Source organism: Lagopus leucura, unplaced genomic scaffold (genome assembly GCF_019238085.1).
Source record: "Lagopus leucura isolate 7727_CA_CO unplaced genomic scaffold, USGS_WTPT01 Super-Scaffold_100159, whole genome shotgun sequence".
In the NCBI taxonomy this organism is placed as follows: domain Eukaryota; kingdom Metazoa; phylum Chordata; class Aves; order Galliformes; family Phasianidae; genus Lagopus; species Lagopus leucura.
In genome coordinates this window covers 12,211,823-12,230,247 of record NW_024962335.1, presented here as the reverse complement: position 1 = coordinate 12,230,247, position 18,425 = coordinate 12,211,823, and the positions used below count along the sequence as shown (strand labels likewise).

General features: G+C 39.1%; 1 protein-coding gene across 10 annotated transcripts in view; it reads left to right on the top strand.

Moving 5' to 3' along the window:
- Window positions 1-18,425, top strand: part of TNRC6B (trinucleotide repeat containing adaptor 6B) — a 127,690-nt gene that overhangs the window by 13,672 nt on the left and 95,593 nt on the right. For 9 of the 10 annotated variants that reach the window (XM_042889465.1, XM_042889464.1, XM_042889463.1 and 6 more), the window contains exons 2-3: window positions 2,390-2,462; window positions 8,454-8,552. In XM_042889465.1, the coding sequence (XP_042745399.1) occupies window positions 8,499-8,552 (54 nt within the window). In that variant the 5' untranslated portion in view covers window positions 2,390-2,462; window positions 8,454-8,498. The remainder of the gene's footprint in view (window positions 1-2,389; window positions 2,463-8,453; window positions 8,553-18,425) is intronic. The other variant, XM_042889454.1, reaches the window with a different exon arrangement.

Genomic DNA, 18,425 nt, shown 5'->3' with positions numbered 1-18,425 from the left:
CAAACTAAACAAGCCCAGTTCCCTCAACCTTTCTTCATAGGAGAGCTGCTCCAGCCCTCTGATCATCTTAGAGGGCCATTCTAAGATGAGGTCCTCCTCTGGACCCGCTCCAACAGCTTCACATTCTTCCAGTACTGGGGGGTCACAGACTTGGATGCAGTGCTCCAGCTGGGGATTTGAAGGGCAGAGTATTGGGGCAGAGAGTCACCTCCCTCTCCCTGCTGCCACCCCTCTCTTAAATGCAGCCCATAAAATGATAGCCCAGAAAGCCAACCACCTTCAGATCTTTTTCAGTCTGAAGCGACACAGATGTTAGTCTTGCTTTTTGGCTGATATTCTCATTGGATGGGGGTGGATGTCACATATGTGTTTTAAGCTGACAAAAGTCTTTTACTTCACCTGTAAAGTGTTGTGTGGTTAAATAATACTGTTCTAAATGGCTTGCTGGATATTTCTGAGATGTTTCAGGGATGTGAATGATAAATAATCGTTTAGTTGAACAATTCAATTTTCATTTCTTTTCTATAGCATTTAGAAATCAATAGGGAAAAGTGGAGCATTTACAAACAATGGTGTGGGTGTGCATTCACTTATTGCAAAATAGATTGGGAGTTAGAGTTTTATTAGACTTCTTTCTCCAGAACCTCAGTTTGTAGCAACAATTTAAAAATGCCTTGTTTGTTTTTTTGCTTTGTTTTTAAAAAAAGCATCCTCACTTTAGGTACGAAGCTGCTACTGTCTTTGGAACATCGAGTCATTAAGGTGGTAGTGCTCACTTGGAAAACTATTTCAAAGTGATTGAGCAGATCGCGTGCTGTGCCTGTGGGTCAGTACTGCTTCACCTGTTCGTTTCTGGATGGAAGGCTGTTTCAGTCCTGTACCTACAGATAAGTAATGGTTCAAAATAGATCAAGCAGTTCAAAACTGTTGTGAAGGGTAATATGATAGTAATGAGAAAACGGTAACGTGTGTATGTGTATGTAGTGTTAGTAGTGTGCCACTGCACTGCTTGTTGCTGCATGATGGTGCTCACCTGGCGCCTGGCCAGGCAGCTCGCTGGCAAGAGCCGCTGCCTTTATGGTGTGGCGGCAGAGGGCAGGGTGGAGCCAGGACTGCTGTCCTGAATTGGGCAAGGAGTATTCCGTACCTCCTGACATCATACAGGAGGCTGTAAAACTGAGGGGGAGTTACCCAGGGGCAGTTGCTTCTCTGGGGTTGCTGGTTTTTAGTTGATGGCGGATGGTGGGCAGTTGTGGTGTTGGCAGGATGCTGGCTGGCAGGCAGTTGTATTGTTAGCTGGGTTTCAGTCAGCATGTGGCGAGTAATTGCATTGTGGCTGTATCTATATAGTTACCATTGCATATTTGTTTCCATTTTCCTCTTCTGTCTTAGTGAATAGGTTTTATCGCAATCCATGAATTGTATTTAGTTTCCAGTTCTCTCTCTTATCCCGTTTGCGGTGGGGACTGAATGAATGCCTGTGTGATGTTTAACTGCTTGCTGAGTTAAACCACAAAAAGGTTTTCTTCTTGTGTTTTTTTTTTTTCCTTTCCCTCCTCCCAACAGTGGCAAAGTTTCTACAGGCTTTGATAATGACAGTAAAATCTCAGAAGAGAAATATCCTGTTCAGTATCAGGTTGATGTTTCTGTCATGCAAGACGTGTTTTTAGGCAGAATTTAATGTCAGGCTGCAGCATTCTGGTTAGCTTACTGTCAGTCTTCATCAAATGGTTTTCTTGCCTCTTAAATGGCTTCGCGGGTAGGATAAGCATTCTTTTTTCTTTTTTTTTTTTTTTTCTCAGTACTGGTTGTTGGCCTAATTGTTTGGGGATGGGTGAGTAATAATTATCTTGAATTAATAAACTGTGTTGTGGTTTTAGGGTTTTCTTGGAGGTAGCTTAAAATGCATTTCCAGGAGTGGTGCAACTTTATTCTGTAGAAGTCTAAGTTTGCTGAAACTTAAATCCAAATTTGACCCTACGGATCAGCAAATAAATCATTTTGCAACGTGTGAATTTCTTGTGTTTAGAGAATAATTTCCTAGATTAGGGTGGCAGTTGAGGTAGAAGAGTACTGAAGAGAGAGGGTTAGGTAACAGTGTGTGTAACCATAGCTCTTTTTCTTCCCCATCTCCACAATACTGCATATGTTACATTGAGGGAGAGGAGAGGAACCTGTATTGCTCTTTTGCAATTACAAGTTTTTGTTTACTCCACATTGTCTGACAAGATAACTATAACATTTTCTAAATACTTTGTAAGCGTTGCTGAGCTTCAGAGGCAATTGTCTTTCATTTCTATGTGGTTTTTATCTAGAAAAGACCATGTTGGATGTCTGATTTTTTTATATATATACATATTTATTTATTTATTTATTTTTTGTCTTCTAGGGTTTCGTTTTTGCACTGAATGTAGCCAGGACGGATCCTTGTGGGCTTTGGCAGCCCTTGGAAACTGTCAAAGGTAAAAATTGACTAAAGTTCAATGTTGCATTCTTGAAAATTGAAGGTGAGATGAACATTTACCCGTACTAATTTTTAATCATTTGTACAATACGTTGCTGCCATCAGATATATGTTCTAATGTGTTATTTCTGGTGGGTTTGGGTATGAAAGATTTCTTCATGTAGCTGCCTGTATGGGAACTGCTGGGTCACGGCCTGAACCTCTGATTGATCACCTGAGGCGAGCCATGAGTCAGCCATTGGAGCACAGCTGAAGGCAATTCACCTGTGCTGCCGGAAGGGGTGGAGCCAGGCTGCACTCCTCCTAGACCTGTTTAAGAGCTGGCTACCAGAGGGGAAGGATCTCTTCTGGAGATCACCTCTCTTGGTGTTTTGTGGTGAGCCCAGCCAAAGGGTAAGCTCTTCCACTTATTCTCTTTTTGTTATCGTTGTCTACTTTGCCTAACTCTCTTGATTAGATATCAAGATGTTATAATCACAGTATATTGATTATACAATTATATTGTGATTATAACATCTTGATATCTATTGATTATACACTGCCTGATGGGATTTGTGAATATCAGCTACAGTTGATTTGTATGGTGGCTTTCTTTAAAATCTCATCGTAAATTAACTTCTTTTCAAAGTCACTGATATCTGCAAGTTTTTGGTTCCTGTAAACAATTATTTTAAATTTAAGCTTTATTTTTCTTCTGAATGCTCTTTTCTTGTATCTCATAACTCTCATTTAAAATGACAAAAACTCTTCTGTTCTTTTTCCATATGTTAAATTCTTGTTGCTTATATACAATGAGAAAAACTCTGTTTAATGTGAAACTGTGGCAATTTCATATGCTATAGCTAGATAATCTGTAGAAAAAAAATAACACAGTTTTGTCTGCACGCGTACATAAAGGCAGTGATTGCAGTGATCAGTCAAAACCGTTGTGTTAGTAAAATGAACAGGTTCATTTGAGACGTAGTTCTGTATGGTACTACCTTCATTTGAACTCCTGTTTTCAAGTATGGTATGTATACAAGTTTGCTGTGTTCTGAAGGGCATTTGTGAGTTTGTTTTGCTTGGTGCTCTTGAGAGAACCTTCAGGTTTTGCTCACCATCTGTAATGGTGACAGCCTTGCTGTCCTTTGAGGGTTTTCCTGTGGGCCATATCTGATTCAGACTTCAGTGCATAGGAACCACAATTGATTTTACATTATAAAGCACTTCTTTTTTTCTATATCATATGAAAGACACTATTTTCCTCTTTATTCTGTGATTTCTACTGGCAATCTGAAGTAGTGCTGAAAGACCCATTTCTTAGATGAGGTGCTTAGTTCTGATGGTGACTGTTTGACACCCAGCAAAATTCAATACATTTGGATTCCAACACCCTTGCGGATGAGGTTGTTATGTTTCTGAATAATCGACCTTTCTATGTGAGGGAAAGTCAGGCTGAGGAAGTACCTTGTTCATTGGAATTACTCTTGAGGGATTAATGAGCGTATGGAAGTTTGGCTAGGTTTTAGTTGACAAAATTTTCTAGAATACAGTAGTGAGAAGACGGCTGCTCTCCACTGTTGTGCTTACCCTGTATTTTCGACTGGTAGCTGTGTCCATCATCCTGTTACTGCTGAATAAATTCTGTACATCTTTGTTTCAGAAAGTGGTGGAATGCAGAACTAAATATTAAGCTGATTTGGCCAGAAAGTAATAACTTTATGATAGGGTAATGTTATCTTAGGCATTAAGGTTCGTGAGAATGATAGCAAGTTCACATTAGTGAGTGTCTCTACCTCTTCTAATCGCTGTATTATGGTTTAGAGTTAAAAGCTGTTACTAACTTTAGATATGCATCTGCTAGGTAGGTGAATATGCTGACATACCTGTGTGCCATTTGTCAGACTTTCTCTGGGGTGCTTTTCACTCATGCTGAAGCTAGTAAGTATTTCCAGAAGACCTCAGATGAATAAAAAGGCTGAGGGACTTCAGTTCCCATGTGAAGTAGTTTTGGTGCGTATATGCAAGAATGGAAGAAGGGGATTAGCGTGCTTTGACCTTTTCCAAGAGTGGCTTTGTTCATAGGTTTCAGATCTGAAACCTTAAATGGACTGTCTGTAAACTTTATGTAACTTTATCCCTAGGGAACATGGTGCATCACATTACTCGTTTTGTTGGCCTCCTTTTCAGTCTTCCAGGACCATAATACCACCTGCCTCTCTATCCTCTGTGTACAAAGTAAGAAAGCTACCCCAAGTGTGATCTTTCACCCTCTGCTCAGAAGCCTTAAGAGATTTGACACTGCCAACAGCATGGAATAACTGTGTTGATTCTTTATATACTGGCACCAGGCAGTTGCTTCCTTGGCTGAGAAGTCATGTTTAATTGTAATGACTACTAAAAAAAAGTAGAAATGCTTTCTCAGGGATTTGGGAATCCCCAGATGTCTGCTTTTGGCAATAAGGAAGATTGAAATGCGGCATTCTTATGCTAGTGGCTATGTGAATCCTTCCTTTTGTGGGGAGTCGAGGAAAGTAGGTAAAAATGAGAGAATCGAACTGGACATGTAGTTTGTTACTCGATAGTTTGTAGCCTGAAAAAAGCCAAAAACCACAGGGAAAAATACAATTACAGGATAGTACTCAGCAAAACTTCCTCCTGCAGTCTGTGGCTTCAGGTTCTTAAGTTCTTCCTGTACTAGCTGCTGGATTATTTTTGTGCATTTTTGTTTTCCCCCAAATTAGAGCCTTTTAACTTCCAGCTTCTTGCCATCCCATGTGAATGAGTTCATGCTAGCTGAATGTTGTATGAATAGTAAAATCAATCATGTTTTGTTCATTACAGCTGATAAAACATGAATTGTGGATGAACTGTGAGGCAAATGAAAAGTGTCATATATATATTTATATTATATATATATATATATATTTTTTTTTTTCCTTCTCCATTGCAGTTGCTTCTGCTTCTCATTCGCTCTCTGAACTATGGGTTGTTCTGGTGTATTTAGTCTCTCCACTATGAGGGAACTTGCTTACTGTTATTCTTGTAACCTTTCTATTTTTTTTCTAATTTTATTTCATAGTTCTACTTTTTTTCTCTCTTTTTCCTTGATTTTTAAGATTCTTGTTTTTGTTTTTGTTTTTTTTTTCTGTTTTTTAATCTTCTCAGAAAATAAACATAGGAGTTCTGAGGTTCATAGTACTCTTACTGAACAGCGACAAGTCCTCGCAGTGGTCTTGCTTTGACCTGATCGATCTTGCTTTATTTTATGAACTTTCTTTGGCGCTTCTGCAGCTCGAGTTCCATCTTTCTTGTAATTCCGATCTGAAGTCAGTTTGGTGCCACAGCAGTCCTTCTGGCCAAAGCCATTCTGGCTCTTGGGCTGCACGCTGTCTGTCCAGCAACCTGTGGAGCTTCCCAATTGCTTGAATGCCATCTGGCCAAGTGAGGTGAGGAAGCCTGTGCCCCAGCACATCTGGGTCGGGCTGGGAAATGCAGTGTGGCAAAGTACCATGGACAGGGCCCAGGCCTTGGCTGCCGGAGCCCTTGCCGTGCTCAGGGCGCTCGCCTTGCTGGAGATCTTGGACACGTGTGTGACACGCATCTTGCCTACCGTTTGGTACTTCAGACTTCTGAGTATTGGCAGAATAACTTCTCTCTATCAGCCTCACAGTTGTAATTTCCCCACTGTCTGTCCTTATCAGCCTTCATTTGTTAGAAGGGAAGTTACTCCAGCAGACATATCTTGTGCTTAGGGATTTCGCTGCTAATAGAGCCTAACTCCAAATTCCTTTAGGAGCATTTCTTACAGTATTTCACTTGAGATGTTCCTGCCTTTGTTTACTTAATCTCCTTGTTAAAGTGACAAACCCGCATTCATTAATGTTGCTCAGAGACATGCTGCAGACAGGGCTGAAATTTAGATTAATCTGCTGTTGATCCTGTATGAATTGATTATTCCCCTTTCGTAATTTACAGTAGAATTTCTGGAAGGGGATGAAAGCTGAAGATATTTCCAGAGCACTGGTTTGTGTTGTGTTAGAAAGAACTGTTTTGTCACACTGCATTCGTAGTTAACTTGCGTGCAATGGATTGGGGCACCAAAGGGATAAAATAATGCATCTTCTTATACTGCTAGCTGATATAATACTTTCAGCATCTGTTGGATCTCAATTAGCTTATTTCATGCACTTCAAAAAGTCCCATCTGAATATTTGGAGGTGGTTTTGGACAAACACAGCGTGCTTGATTTGTTAAGCTAAATCTTGGGTTTAAGAATGATCAATATATTCTCTCAGCAGTGGCACTGATTGTACAACCTGCCCATTTCAAGTTCATGGGTTGTTCAGAAAGCATTTTCATAATTTTGAAAGGTTGTACCTGTTATGCCTTGTGCTAGCATGTGGAAATACAGGGTAAGATGGAGCATCACATCTGTAGTGACAGTGCTAGTTCAAAGGTTTAGCATTCATTGAAAAGGGAAAATAAAGTTGTTTGTAACTGAACCTACCATAGAAGTAGGGTGAAATTCTTCTGAGATCCCACACACCCTGTGAAAAGAAGGAGGGAGGCAGTTTTGGTGAGAGTTCTGCTTTATCCCCATCTTTACCCAGGAAAGGACGTTACTATTCTGCAAGTCTGTGAAAAATGCTGCTGCTTTGCCTGAGACTATGTAATATTAATGAACATAACAGTTTGTTGGTTGCAAGGCTTGATAAGCCGTATGCAGCATTTTGTAGTTCCAGACCCTTTGTTTGCAGAATGTATTCTTCAATTCTTGTGTCAACTTCATAGCCGTGAAAGATATTTTCTACCTGCACAAAATACAGAAGGCAGTACAGCCTTAGTTTATGAACAGCCTCTAACTTTGACAGAAGGGGTGTATCTGTGACAGATTTTTAAGCTTTCTCTTCATTACAGTTTGTATTCTTGAGTTTTTCAGTTCTTAGGCTTGAAATTACTGCAGCGAAGGCGATATTGAAGTCAGCACCTGTGTAGTTTGAGGAGCAGATATGGCACGCAGACTTTTAGTGGCACGTAAATGCTGGTGCAGTTGGGGAGTTGAGCATCTTGAGAGGGACAATTATTAAAGGCTAACCAGCTCCTTGCTTTAGAGTTTTAAACATAGTGTGAGCCCTTACTTTCCACAGAACTGGAATATCATGGATTTGCTAATAGCAGATATCTTGCCTTTTGAATTAGACATTCCTGCTGAATTGCACCTAAAACACGGCTTATGCTCTGGAGTGAAAGGTTGTCTGAACTTTTTAATTCAAGTCTTTCTAACTGCATTGCGTTTGTCAGTAAGTTAAAATTTTAAGGTAGGAATTTGGAATGTAGAATTTATTCAGTTGGAAATGCACAGACGCTGTCAGACAAATTAAAGTTACCAAGTAGTGCTGAACAGTGAAAATGCTGGGAGCTGTTGGCCTTGGTTAGATTGGAAATAGCAACGTAAAGATGACTGACTTTATCTGCTTCCTGAACCGTTTAGAGCTTAGACTATATTTATTTCTAAAACGAAGTCAAAGAAAAGTTCCCTGAAGTAAGAATTCAGAGTTACTCCTAGGATGACTGCTAGTCTTGACAATTTTTCAGACTGATAACCTTTAGACTGTAAGCTGAATCTGTGAATCTTGTATTTGCACAAAAGCTGTTTTCCAGTAAGAAAAATGTGCTCACCTCTACTCTCTAATTATTCTGTATTGACTGTAGCTTTAATCACAAACACAATGAATGCAACAAATACTCAACAATGACATATTTTAGCATGGAAAAGACACCGGTTTCCTGCTAGGTGCTTTTTTCTCATTAAGTAGAATTGTATCTTTATCCTGAACAGCAGATGCCTTACTGTTTGCACAAAACAGAAATTCAGGGAATATATGCAGAACGTGAGCGGAAGACCGTAGCCTGGAGTTACTATTCATGTGCACCACAATCTCGTGTACCACTGTTAAAGGCAGCAAATAATTCTTTTTAAAAGTATATATTTCTTTTTCTCTTTTAGGCAGTATTTTGCATTTCTGCAGAGCTTTGCACAGATCCTGTTCCCATGCAAACTGATGAGGGAGAAATACTGGAGGAAGGCAGCCCCAAGGTCAGTGAGGTAAACAGTGCGGTATTTTGGCGGATCAAGAACTTGCTTGGCTGAAATGGGAAATATGTGGAGTGAATGCTGACTACTGGTGATATTTTTAATAAATAACTGCATGCAATAAATAATATTTATGATGCTGGAGGCATTAAAAATAACATTTTTAAAAGCTTTTAGGAACACAAGCTTTTTTGGTTGACTGCTAGGGATTGAAAGTGTCTACATTAGGCTACTGCCAGGAAGATATGTGGGAACTCTTGAAAAGAACTACTAACTTTGCTTGTGTTCTGTTTGTTAGAACTGGAGGGGTTTGTCAAGGTTTCTGTCCCACACACACACCCCGTCAGCTAACTAACTTGAAGAATTAGGCATGTGAGTGCAGGTATCAATGTTTATATTACTGACTGATTGATGGCTTCATTTCCTTGCGCGTGTCAGCATGTGCTTTGATGTTGTGAGGCTGGATGGATTGTTACCTATAAAGGTATCTCTGATACTAGACGTGCATTGTTGAGACCAGGTTGTTAAGTTTGCTGTTGAATATAACATTGGTTGTGTCCTGTTGTTTGCTATTGAGACCAACTTCCTGAAGGTGCAGGTGTTGAGTCGCGAATGACTTTGGTTTACATAATGTTATGGTCATTAGCATATTCTTCAGTAGGTTTGTAAATGTATTCTACAGTCCTTTCTCAACCAATTTGCATTAACTTTGAAATTAATGCATTTTAAAATACGACTTCTAAAGTTCATGAAGATCCAAATCATTGTTAGCTTGTAGCTTTCCTGTAATGTACTTCAGTTGCAGCTGAAAAAGGGAATTGTTGCAGGACCTGAAATTTGTCATTATCAGGCTGCAGCTTCCTGAGACGACATCTCATATTTTTATGCTCTAATAGAACAAAACATTGTTTAAGCTCTAGTCATCATGCTAGAAGCTAACTAATTGTTATAGAAATAACTTGACGGTTGTCCCGTACGTACTTAGGGAACTGTGTAAATTTTAAATGGATTTGAAAGAAGACTCAATAGATTTGGAACTGACAAATGAAAACATATCTGTGGATGCACCTGCACCCACTCAGATGGTTGAAAGCTTCTCTTAACACAAATGTGGTTACAAGTACCAGTGGAGGATACTGACGAGAGAAAACATCGTGGTGTGATTAATCACTGTGTTCAACAGCATGGTCATCAGTGCTTAATTTTCATCAGGCAGAGTCTGTGTGTGTGTATGTGTCTGTGTGCTTGTATATGGATATATATACACACATAAAGCCATATGTATGTATATATGTGTGTGTACATATGTCTGTATATATATATACACACATATATATATATGAAAAAAACACAAAGCTCTTAGGTGTGTGTATATATATGTAAGAGCTTTATAAGCTTTATATCTGAGTGTGTTGTGTGTGTGTGTGTGTGTATATATATGTATACCTATAAGAGCTTTGTGGTTGTTTTCTTTTGTCTGTGTGGCAGGAAGTAGACTGAAGCAACACTTTTGTGAAATTTACTCTTTTTCTCCAGTAAAAAGCAGGCTTTATTTTCATGGATTTATTTTGGATGGATTTTAATTTTAATTGGAATGGCGAAGATCATAAGCTTCATCCCACGTAAGGTGTTCAAAAAAGTACAGAGCTTAAATTCCAAATAAAGCCTTTTAAAGTGACTTTAGATACCTAAGTGCATATTGTTGTATAGCAGGTGTTACACAGAATCAGTGTATGTTAAGCAAAACGTTCTCAGGACTGCTTCCTTCTCATCCTGTGATACACAGGACTACACAGTGAGTGCATGCCCCAGTGTTTCTTTTGACTGTAAATGATAGTCTCAGGACTCAGGGTCTGTCCTAGAAAAACAATGTGTATTTCACTGTATTGTTTTGCACTTCATTTAAAAGCATTCACATGATCTAGTGAGCCATTTTCATAGAGATTTTTTCCCTAAGAAATATTTTTTTAAGACTTTAGTAATGTAGTTCAGTTCTTCTTCTTGCATCAAGGCTGTTTGCTTCTCTTCTCTGCAAAGCAGACAACATGACTTTTTTTTTTTTTGAAGGAACAGTTTTGTTCCTCAAAGACATTAATGTAACTACCTATTAATTCATATTTTCTTTGTTTCTTTCATTTCTCCCCTTTTATCCATTAAAAAATATTATGCTGTAAATAAAACCCAGATAAAGAATTATTGCTATGCTTATTGTTCAGATCAGTGGATCTTCTGTGAGGTTTTTTTTTCTAGGTGTTTATACCCACATTCAAATCCTTGTGATCCTGTTGGACTCCTCCCCAGCTTACACTCTGTAATTCCCACAACTTACCTGTTCTCTGGCCTTCAATAGAAAAAGATTTTTCAGCCTGTAAATTGTATCTACATCTTCTAGAGTTTTATTTCCTGCGTGCATTCAAGAAGGATGTTTGGTATATTAGCAGCTCCTTTGAAGCTCTTCTCTAAAACATTGTAGAAATTGAACCCAGAGCTCTTAGGGTTCTTAGGAGTTCACTTGCTGCTGATTAAGTATAAGTACGTTCAAGGTACTTGAGCGACAATAAGTTTGATTATATCTTATCATGTTAAGGCACCATCCGTAGCCTTTGTTCTGGATAATTCATGTCAAGCCAAAAAAAGATTGTGCAAGGGATATGGAGGAAGAAATTACCGTTTGTGTGGTCATTCCTAGCATCTTTTATTGGCTTCACCACAACAATTATGAAAGTAAAGCATGCAAGGTTTCTTTTATGAAATTATTTCTTTGCTCTGCAGCCAACTGAGGCTGTTCTTGGGAAAGATGGAGGGAAAAAAAAATGTTGAACTTGGTTTTTATGTTTTTGTTTATATTCTGTTACTGAAGGTGATTGTGGGTTTTTCTGTTGTTGTTGTTTTTTTTTTTTACGTAAGGTCAAAGTTAAAAGCCACTTTATGTCCATATGGAAAAGGCCCAGGCCTATGTGTTGGAATGCCTTGGTATCAGCTACACTTGAAGAATTTCTACTAAGTAGTAAATGGCCTTGCTGTGATTGAGCTCCATACTTTTTTTTTCTTTTCAAAATGCAAAGTGCTCAAGGGTCTGGTGGGTATTTCTCCACTGTTCAGAATTTCTCTCCTATTGTAGGTAGGGGTTGGCTTGAATGAAAAATTGAGGGGTTTCAGGGATGATACCAAAATTATCCTTCGCTGAGATATGATCAACATCTGAATATGGAGACTTGGGTACTGCAAGAATTAACATTTTTATGGTGCCAGTCTTAAAATAGCTTTAAACATTTGTGGCCACTCATTGTCATAGGGTTGGGACAGAAGAATAGGCCGTGCTTTATTTGATCATTTACTTATCTATTTTTGTCATTCATTCTTTCCAGGGTTGCTTTCCAGCAAAGACTGGGCTTCCCTCTCTCCACAAAACACCGTAGGCTGGACTTAGGGAGCCTTACTGTCTTGGCAGCTTCCTTGCCAGGGCTTTTCATCTAAACTGGCTCCATTGTTACATCTCAGTTTCTTCCTTGTTGCCAGGCTGTCAGAAAACACACTTTCTGTTAGCGTAACATCAACAGAGTAAAGACAGCAGGCAGCTGTCAATAGCGTGCTTTTGATTCCAATAATTAGATGATAATCACTCCACTAAGAGGGAAAGGAGCACACACAAAAGTAACCTTTTAAAATGTTTGTTGTGTTTTTTGGTTTTTTTAAGGTAGTTATTTTTGACAGATGTGGAAGCCTTATTAGGCAGCAAATATTGGATCTGTTTTATCTACGTGATCAGCCTGGATACCACGCAGTGATGTATCTTCCACTTTATAGAAGTAATTCAGTGGGTGGGGGATGTCTTTTTTGTCTTCTCAGCATTTTTGTTTTTCTTTCCTTCCTTCTTTTTAAGAAATTCTTCCTTCAAACCCAATGACCTCTCCTGCTCCTTGGATTACGATTTCTTTTTTTCTACTTATGCTTTATGTGAGTTGAATTGCTACATACGATCACTGAGCTTTTTCCATCAACAGCCTCAAAACTTTGAAAATATCAGCAAGCACTGAGCTGCTTTTTTGTGGCTCATTTCTTTTCAGCTGTTTTTATCCATCTGTTAAGGATTGTTGCCCAGACAACACTTCCACTTTGTTTCTCAGTTGTTCCTTTACTGTAAAATATTGCAAGGGGGAGCTAAAAGTTTATGCCTGATTTGGAATATTTTTTTAATTATTTCAATATTGGCAGAGATTTTAGCTTAAGTTGCAAACATCTTTCCCAAAAAATGCAATTAGAATTTTCATATCAAGTGTTGTAATATTTCTTCCTTCCTGCCCTGATGATCTTTTATCATTGACGCTAAAACCCTATAAACTTGCAGAGAAGAAGGATGATGACCTGCATAGTGTACAGAAAGATGCTTATGAATTGTGGTTTTGGTTCCATGTTGTAGGAGAGAAAGGAGGAAAACAGCTTCTGCCTGTTTCACATACGGCTGTTTCAAAACCAGCAATGCAAAAATTGGAACTCGTGCTGTTGTTCGGTCTCACTGTTCAGTGCTGCTCATCAAACTGTCTTGAGAAAGTTACCTGTTAATCATTGTTTTATTTTGAGCTGCCCACCTGTTCTTATCTGTTAGTGAGAATCTTCTCCTTATGTTGCTGCCTTCTTGTTCTCATTTTTCTTGCCTCCTGGTGTCTAATTGTGAAGTAGCATTTTCCTTCTGTTTAAATCACTTCAGAGCTATTGGTAATGGCTGTGGTTGTTTTATCTGGAGGCATTTACACTGAGATAATGAAAAGGTTAAAAAGTACAGAATGCTTACTCAAAGACTTTAGCTGTTGAAACTAAGGAAACTTAAGCTTGCCAGATTAGCATTTGTATTTGATTTGATAAATTACATGTTTTGATATTTACAAACACAAACTAGAAGCATTGTTGGAAGGGGAGTGTTGCCAGTTGGGAGATACCTGTGACTTAAAAATAAGGAATGGTTCACTCACTCTTTCTATGGGTAAGCTGTGCTTGGTTTTTGGTAGTCAATGTTAACTGCATTGAGATTGTCAGCAGTTAGGCTGGTGTCGTTGTTTGGGATTTACAGTTAACAACAGTAAGAAGAAAATCACATTTGGGTTATTCGTTAACAGTAAGTCCAAAACCTTGACTCCTCTTAGTGCTACAGAAATGGGTTTCTGTTCAGGTGGTGCTAGGTAACCTAAGACGTTCAGGCTGAAGGCCCCCACACAGTGATGAATCCAACAAATTACTTTGTCACTGGAGTTGGAGTGGCTCGTTGTTGTTTTCTTTAAAAGGCAGCCGTTTTCCAGTCTAGTATTGGCTTCTGGTGCCTACAGGCTTGATGGATTCTCTTGCACTATGAATCCCTGCTGCACTTGACAATTTTGGCTTATTACGAAGAGTATTAATGGTATTAAATGGGGAGGTTGGTCGCCCCGTCTGTGGCGGGGGGTTGGAGATTCATGATCCTTGAGGTCCCTTCCGACCCAGGCCATTCTGTGAAGAGCTGAACTTTCAACCTTATAAGCACCTGACAAGTCAGAGTTTTCAAGGCTTTCAACTTAGGTTGCTGTTAGCTCTCCTTTGGGTCCAGAAGAGTCCTATTTTTTTTGCTTTTTATAAATAATTCACCATATGTTCGGAACACATTATCAGTTTTTTAACTCTGCTAGGAGGTCATAGAGCCTCCAGCATTTGTTCCCTGATGTATAAGGGTACGTTTCCATCATTTGGAATGTGAGTTGTAGGAGTCTTTGTATAAAATGCCCTGAAAAGTCTCTTGGAAGCAGAGAGCTGTTGTGCCCAGCAGGCACCTTATGCTTCCCTCTAAGCATAAGTTCAGCTCTGAACACACAGAGAACTTTTTAACAAAAAATCAGAAGTAAAATCCTATCCATCCCTCAGCAAAGAGTGCAGTTGGTTTAAATCTTACGTTAATAAAGTTGTCCTTGCTTTTAATGATGCATGCTTAAAACATGTAAAAATGTTACATCAGACTTCTCATCTTTTAAGGGCAAATTAACTGAATCCATTAAGGGAAGCATTTTATTTTCATTTTTTCTCTTTACCACGTGGCCAACAAAAATGGCCTAAATACAGAAGCTCTACTTATCTGAACCTTCCTACAGCAGGAAGAATGCCATTTGTCAGTTTATAACTGATGTTCCAAATTTCCAGGCATTGTAGCAAAGAGCTGTAAATTCCTGTATGTTATCGGGGTCCACTGGCCTTGTGAAACAGAGCTTTCAAAGGTAAAGTAATCGAAGAATTTGTGACAGAGGACAAGTAATTAAAGAGACAGGGCTGTGTGAGCCACTGTTAAGGAATGCCATTGGTAGCTTAGATTTTTGGATAGTCTTACAGAAATTCACTGAGCATGAAGGACGAGACTTTGCCGGTTTGATTGTGTTGTGAAACCTCCGTACGCACAGTGAATGCTGAAATCTTTAAAACACGGATTACAAAACTGGAAGATGACTCTCTCCATTTCCTGTCCTCTGTACACTCTGAAGTGCTCATACGACACTGAAAAAGAAAGTTAATAAAACCATGTATTTTTTTTCCCCTTGGGAAATACCGTCATCTACCAAATGGACTTTAAGGAAGGACTGCTGTCAGACTGTCCTTTGATTCAGCCTTTTCATATGTACAGTCCATGTGGAGAATATATAATAGAATGGAATCATTCCAGTGAACAGGTGTGCGTCTGGTTTCTAGAGGGGGAAAAAATACGTCAGTCTCAAAATTCAGTTTAGACGTAGCTTTTCCATTCTTTCTAAGGTTATTTTTCATAAATACTTTCTTCAGTAATGTTTTCCTGGCTGGTAGCATCTCTGCTTCAACTGAATACAGCAAATGATAAGATGGTGTAAAAGAGGAAAACCAAACCACCAAACGAAGCAAATAATATTTACTTAAAAGATGGTTCTGCATTTTGGAACTAACATTGTATAGCCCCTTTATAATTTTTTTGGTCAGAGACAGGGGCATTGCTGTATAGGTTTGCTTAGGAAGCATCTCTTTTCAAGCCAGTGCTGTATTGGTTCACAATTTGAGACATTTCCACCACCTTTTCAGAAGGTGCTCTTTGATCTCTTTCCATTCAGCGCTGGCATTTCACAGGTTTTGGAACAGGTTGTAGTCTGTGTCAATGTGATATGTTAGAGCTCTATATCATCAGCTACTTAAAATCTTGCTGATGGGGAAAGCATTGATAAATATTCTTAATCTTACATCTCTCCCTTGGTTTTCCAGAAGACAATGTCTGGGGGAGAACTTGAGCCACGGACAGTAAAAGCTTCTCTTAGGCTTGGTGTTCATGTCATCTGTAGTCTGATCAGTTGGGTTGGATCTTTTAAAAGTGTAATAGTGAGTGATCTCATTGACTTCATACACTTGCATGATTCTAACAGGACAATTGTGTTTTCACTCAGTGATCTAGGAGGGAATGAATTTGTTTCAGTTCCTCAAACCTTTTTCTCCCCTCCTCTCATTCCACGTGGAAGAAATGGAGATGATGTTTGTGAAGAAGACTTCCTACCATTAAAAATAGTAGTGATGATCTTCATCATTATGGTAGATTGGAGAGCGTGCAGACAGCTAAGGACAAGTGAACTCTGGAAAAGACATTTTGCAATGTCAGTTTCCCTGAGGGTAAAAGCAACATTAAAACCACATCAACATTTCCTGCCACTTGTTTTAAGTCAGTTCACTCAGGCATTTGGTTAGTAGACAAGATGTACATTATGGAGAAGTTACTGTGAAGAAAGGAGAATGTGATAGCTGTCTGCAGATGCAGTAAGCCTGTGTGGAATGAGGTTGCTAAGAAATATTGTGGAAGTGCTTTGAATTCACATTGATAGGTTTCCCCAGATACACAGCTTTGGTTTGTGATTGCTGGAGAAATAACTTACTCTATTGAGAACAAGCTTGTGATGTACAAAAGAATGGCTCGCATGCCCCCAGGGATGTGCAGATGCTGCAGTGGCTTGGCTGTCTGTTGGATATCTCACAGATTCTAATAAGCCTGAGAAATTTGGAAAACAATATAGAAGTCAGCCATCAGCACTGTCACTGTTTCTGTTGTAGCTGAAGTGAACTTGGATGTGCATTCTGATAACTGCAGCTTTTTTGTTTGCCCTTGACAGTGGTCAAAAGCGGATGCCTAAGAAAGAGGCTAAAAGGGGGGTTAATGCATACTTGCTGAAGGCTCGCAGCCTCGGGCTATTTGTTGGTCAGGGACTTTCTGGGCCAACAGTAGTTCCTGTATTTATAGTCCACACAGTAATTTGTCTCTTGTAAGCACAGAAAGAAAATGAGTTCTGTCATGTCAGATCAGATCTCTTAGGGACAAATAATTTCAGCACTTCTTTGCCTGGCTTATGTCATTTCAGCCAGTCCTAACAAAGAATATTTATGGCCCAGTGAAGGTGATTCAGTGCATAGTGCAGAAGTGTAATTTAGTTTTCAGTAATATAATTATCATCTGCTTTCTCAATTCATTGAAAAAATCTTCATTGTTTGTGCCACTTGCTCTTCTGTGGCAACGCAGCACCAAGCTTTCCAAATCTAAGGGGAAGGGAGCATTTAACTTTCTTCCTTCTCTGTCAGGGTGGTTAACAATGTGTCTGTTACAATGTTGGCCACTTACAGATGTCAGTTTGAACTGCTATAACATGTTCAGTTGTGTCTGTACCATAAACTGTCAACTGAATTGGCCAGATAGCCATTGGGAAGCATACAAGTGGCTGCTAGAACTAATGGTCAAGGGCTTTCAAGTCAGGTTTTTCCCCTAAATATTTGGGAAACATAACAGTTTTTTCTGTTGCTCTTTTCTTTTTTTTTTTTTTTTTTTCCTCAGAGTTGTGCCTGCTAGCTGGAATTCATGCCTTGTGAAATGCTGATGGCATTTACCAAAAGAATAGTACAGAAAATAATTTAAATAGAAGTTGCTCATTTCTTATTAAATCCAGATCCTGCTGAGATCCCTTCTATATACGTACAGAACAGCTAACAGAAGGATGGGCTCCATTATCAGCTTTGGCAGGATATGCAGAGCACTTGGGTTCTGAATACTTCATATATTTTGAGCCTGAATTTGCTAAACTACTATTCAAAACTGTCTTAGCTTCAAAGTTGAAGATTTCAAATGGCTTTTCAGGTACCTCGTCATGCCTTAACTTCAGTGACTTGAAGAAACCTCTTTGGTGGTTGAAGGTGTTACTAGAAAAAGTTTTGTGCCGCAAACAGCTGAGTATCTCAGAGTGCTTCCAGACCAAGATTGAGATAAATTATTGTATATATTGTTGAGTTGTTGCATTTGAAATATTTTACAGCTAAGACATAAGTAAAAAATATATTTTTTAATCTTTTCTTTGTGGTAGAAAAGAGAAATGTGGCTGGAGTCCAGACCTTCTTAGCATTTCCAGTGTGTGACTCCTGTCATTAACATTCATACATCTATTTGTTTCAAGCTTAGCAGGGAGTTCATGTTAAGCTGCTGCAAATTTCATAGAATATTAGATAGCATGAGCATCTCAGAAGTTAGCAGAGAAGATGGGGCGTGGTTTATTTCTGCAAGTGCAGATGATGAGTTTGAGTTGGTGGTAGAAGACGCCTGCTAGAGTTGTGAAGCAACATGCACCAGTGGTTAAGTGAAATACAAATGGCGTGTTGGGAGTTACGCAAACTCTGAATGTTTAACTGAGCTGTCATTTGTCATCTGTCCCCTTGCTCTGTTACGGTGATGCACGTGTGGTGTATGGCACTATGTTGGCACTTACAGTTAGTGTTGAGTCAGGAATCAAGCTACCGTTGGGCTGCATATGGCAAACACAGAGAGCAGATTAATGGTTTCAAATAGGAATCGTGTGAGTTGTAAGTGTGTTCGTATTCAGAAGA